We start from the raw sequence: 4,704 nt of genomic DNA, 5'->3' as shown, positions 1-4,704 counted from the left end.
CCTACGTTTGGCAAATAAAGTACCAGTTTTTCTTGATAAAAACTAGTTGATAAGCTAATATCAATGTAAAATAATATGTTAAAAAAATTGATTGGAAAAGGATATTGGGCATAATTAAAAGAAAGTAGGAAAAAGCTTTCATATTTACTAAAACATTAATTGAAGAAAGTTATTTTATAAACCATCTTATACCTAATAAGTTAGAGGTCGTTTACCAAACGCTTACTTGAGTAAGCACTTACTAAATCACGTTATTTTATCGGATGAATATGACAAGAATCAAGAATCTTATCCGGTAAGAATGAAGGCAAAGACCAAGAGTCTTACCCGATAAGTGAGGGCGGCGACTTTTACCATGGTTAACGCTTACTGGGTAAATTGTTGTATACGAATACGATACCGTTTTGGTGACCAAAATCTAACCCGGTAAGTAAGTAATAGTGTTGAATTTTACCAATAAATACTTACATGAACAAGAGTTTGATAAACGGTCCCTTAGTAATAATTAGCTGATTGACAAGCATGTGTTTGCCAAAGAGTAGCTTGAATATTTATTTTATTTTAATAAATACACTCTTTGATTTGATACATAATTAGTAATAATAATTATTAAATGAAGTATTGTTTAATTTATACTATCTTATGTACCAGATCTATCAAAAGTTTTAAAAACAAATTTTAATGCACAAAATACTATATATTTATGTACAAAGTCTTAACAATCTTAAAAACAATTCATAATGCATTAAGTACTACTACTTTATGTATTCAGTCTTAAAATATCTTAATCTGCAATTAAAATATCTTAAAATATAGTGCAAGTTACCAATGCATATTATTACCCTTTCTTTTCATGTTCCCAATATATTTTTTACACTTTTCACTCATGCATTCACCATCTCATACCTCTATGTTTTCTCCATATCCCCTAATGTGAGATTCAAACTGATATTCACAATGAGTTATTAAAAGTCTCTCATCCATCTCTCATTCAAATGCTCTAGAACCCTCGGTCTCGCTCTCGATCTCTTGAATTTTTGCTCTTGGTGTAAATTGAACACATTTGTGGAGTCATTTAAATATGTTGGATTTTAAACTGTCATACAATTTTTTTCATCGCATACTGTAATTAGAACCATAATTATAATAATAAATAGCATGCAAGGTTATAAATGGTGTACATAGTACATCTTACGTCAATGAGTCCAAGTCTTAAGGACCATGTCAAAGATACAACGTTTTCCTAGATGTGACATATAATGACCAATCTTCATATCATTTATAATATTAAATATATAAACATATATTTTACACTATTATTTAACAGGTTTGATATTAAATAATTTAAAAATGCAAAAAATTAAATCTCATGTTACAAAAGGTCAGAGATGTTTCAATCTTTTTAGAGGTCCTGCTACATCTAAAACTTTTAATTACATTGCATAAGTGAGATAAAATAAAATATATGTTAAGAACAAAAATGTGCTAAACCTAAAACGATTAACATTTGAAACTGAACCTAAACCATTATTGATTTGAACCTAAAACTAAACAATTAATGGTTTAAACTTAAATAATTTCGGCTGTATTTTTACACAGGTCGATAAAAGACCCTGATCACATGTAAATTTGGGCCCCAAAATTTTGGAAGCCCTGTTCAAAGTCTCACATTTAACATGTTAAGAAATGACGTTTAAATGTGTACATTTAGAGTTTAGACCATGACATGATATGGATTTAACGTCACCTTGTCCTTAAGCCATGATGCCCTGCAACATTTGTTATTTGTTACTTGTTAGGGCAAAGTGGCAAACCTTTTATAAATGGGCCGGGCAGAATGAGAATTTACCCGACCCTTTTTCCACATGGTCTCGGACCCTATCTTAACCGTATATCAAAGCCCAGCTGCCCAAATTCATCGGCCTCTTCCACACGCTCACACACGATCTTTGGGAATTGGGGTGTAGTTCTCTGCAAAGTACTTTTTCTACCGGAGAATGGATGATATAGCTAAACTATTTGAAGATCGTACGCTTAATACAACCATGGCTGCTCGGAAGCAACTCACGAAGGTTTGAATTTGATTGATGTATATGAGTGTGTTTTGATGTTTTAGAACTTTTAATTTTGCGCTGTTCCCGATTGGATATTTAGGAAATTTTGTTTATGTACACGTTTGAAATCAGTAATCGTCAGTTTTCATTCATAAATCGTTTAGTTGATTAGTGGGAATTTGAAATTTAAGGGTTTAAAACATTTGGGGTTCTTTTTGGGACTAAGATATGCAATCTCGAAGACATGAAGATTTCGCTTGTCAATCTTCTTATGGCCGGATCCGTCGAAACACTGATCTCGATCCAGATAGTTACTTAATGATGTCACCTCACTCGAAGGGGAGTTGGAGCCCCCGCAGAATGGAAGGTCCTCCATACTCCGGACGGGTGTTGGGTGGTCATCGGAGTGCTTCCCTGGAGAGGAGGAGGCTTGTGGATGACGGTGGTAGAAGAATCCGTTCTAGGTCACCGCCTTATATGGAGGCCAAAAGAGGACGCCCTTTTTACAGTGACGATTGGGTTATGGATAGAGATTTGCCGACTCCAGAACGACGTTCACGATATGAGTTCTTCAATCACATGGATATGAAATATGATGACGTTGAGTCTCCTACGAGGAACGAGTTTGGTTATGGCCGTGATTCCTCCAGAACAGCGATAATAGACAATAAGTTTGAAGGTAGGAGGCTAGATAGTGGGATACGAGAAATGGGGAGTCAGAAATCAGCAGTTATGGGAATGTACAGGTCCACAGGAGATGTAGGACCCACCTCCACAACTGAAAGCGTTAGGGATCTCCCATCGGCATCACTGAACATTGGTTTAGGTCAGCCCGGAAAAGAAAGAGTTCGGTACCCTGACGCCCAAGGCTCATATTTATTCGATAAATACACAGCTATGAAACAATATGGGGATGGGGAAAAGAATATGGTTCATCCAAGGGATGCTCCTTATTCCAATTTGACAGCATCTAGGTCGAAGGAATCTATCGGTGCATCTCATTTCAAGGATTATGCAAGAACATCTCCACGAAAGTCAAGGGTTGATCATTTAGGCTATCGAGGTGGTATACCTGTGCATCGAGACAACCACAACCATCCATTGAACCCTGCGGACATACCAGACCCTCTGTCTCACTCCAGATATGAACAAAGGCAGCGCTTGGACCTTGGCAGAGACCCTGACCTCAACATCAATGAGGACATGGCTCGATACCGGCGGGAGACATTTAGTTCCCCGAGAACTGGGCATCTTGATTCTTTGTGTCTTCAACCACGAATGCGTGAAAGAGTGGACTATTTATATCCATCTGATGACGTATATGAAAAGATGAATTTGAGTGAGAGGGTGGACTACAATGATAGAGATATGTTGCAATCAAATTTGCTGAACCATGCTACACAGCGAGCAGAAACTTCTGATTTTGCTTGCAGGAATATGAGCAGTAGAAGTTCATTGGACCATCTTTCTTTAGAGAAGCTAACAGCCACAAATAATATTGGTTTCAGCAGATCACCAGCTGAAAAAAGAGAAAGTGTGCAGTATCTGGATACTGCTAGTGTTCATTCGCGGCTTGGGAGGAAAATTTCAGGAGAACAGGAAATGCCATACACGGGTATGGTACAAGATCGTGAAATAGAACATATCAGGGTAGATCATGGTTACAAACGAGATGTAGGTACAGGATCTCAGAAGGAAAGAATGAGAAGTTCGCCTGGAGTTTTATACGACACAGAACGGCTTAGACTTCTTGAAAGAACACATAAGAGGGAAGGGCATGATCTTCCCCCATATGACTCATCCAGTAGGTTTCTGAAGAGGAAATACTCGATGGACGACGAAGAAAATAGGATTACTTCTAGAACTATCACGAGTAGATTGAATACTGTCACTAGAAGACAAGATCGTGAATTTAGCGATGAGGAGTGGATAGATCAAGATGCCAGGGGTTCATACCTTGCTAAAAGAAGGGATCAAACCCATGGGTTCAGTAGAAGGGTAGACAAGGCTTATGATGAAGCAGATGAAGAATGGTTCTCATCTCATCCTGAGGAACGCATGCATGATCATCGTATGAAATCGTATAAATACGATGATAAATATGCAAAAGGTTATTCCAGATCTGGTTCTCGGGGTGGGTATAGTTCAAACTATTCAAATAAAAAATATCAAGTTTCCAAATGGAAGAATGTGTCTATAAGAAGTGAAAATGACAAAGAGGTTGACATGTACCCAGGTGAACACGAGCAGTATGAAAGTTTGGCAAGTGGTGTGAAATCAGAACCACATGAAGGCTCTGAGGAGTTCAAGCAGCTGGTACATGATTTTTTCTTATCTTTCACCAAAAAGTTGAATGATACCCCAGGTGTGCGAAGAAGATACATGGAGCAAGGGCGGGCAGGTAGCTTGTTCTGCGTCGTATGTGGCAGAAGGTGTGTCTTTCTCTTTACAATTTCTCCATAATGGTGGGCACATATATTCACGTACTGATGCAGGACTCTCATTGTCATTTCTACACCATGATCACATGGTCCTATTTAACCTTGAAGGTTACGTGATTCATTTTTCATTTCTGGCATGGATAACTTACCATTTTTGTTATCTTTGATCATATTTTTCTTCGTTAGGAGGCTTTTTTGCTTTGGGGGTG

The 4,704-nt window shown here is 37.6% G+C and overlaps 1 protein-coding gene across 5 annotated transcripts in view; it reads left to right on the top strand.

Annotated features, from left to right (window-relative positions):
* Nucleotides 1-1,916: 1,916 nt before the first annotated feature.
* The window catches only part of LOC112525768, a 7,130-nt gene continuing 4,342 nt past the window's right edge, over nt 1,917-4,704 (top strand). For 2 of the 5 annotated variants that reach the window (XR_003070443.1, XM_025136030.1), the window contains exon 1: nt 1,917-4,486. Coding sequence is in view for 4 of the 5 variants with exons in the window: in XM_025136030.1 (XP_024991798.1) it covers nt 2,283-4,486 (2,204 nt within the window). In the remaining variant the exon portion in view is untranslated. The remainder of the gene's footprint in view (nt 4,487-4,704) is intronic. The other 3 variants (XM_025136028.1, XM_025136029.1, XM_025136027.1) reach the window with 3 other exon arrangements.

Source organism: Cynara cardunculus, assembly GCF_001531365.2.
Source record: "Cynara cardunculus var. scolymus isolate 2C chromosome LG 13, CcrdV1, whole genome shotgun sequence".
NCBI lineage: Eukaryota > Viridiplantae > Streptophyta > Magnoliopsida > Asterales > Asteraceae > Cynara > Cynara cardunculus.
The sequence above is the reverse complement of the archived record's forward strand: the minus strand, read 5'-3'. Positions and strand labels throughout refer to the sequence as shown.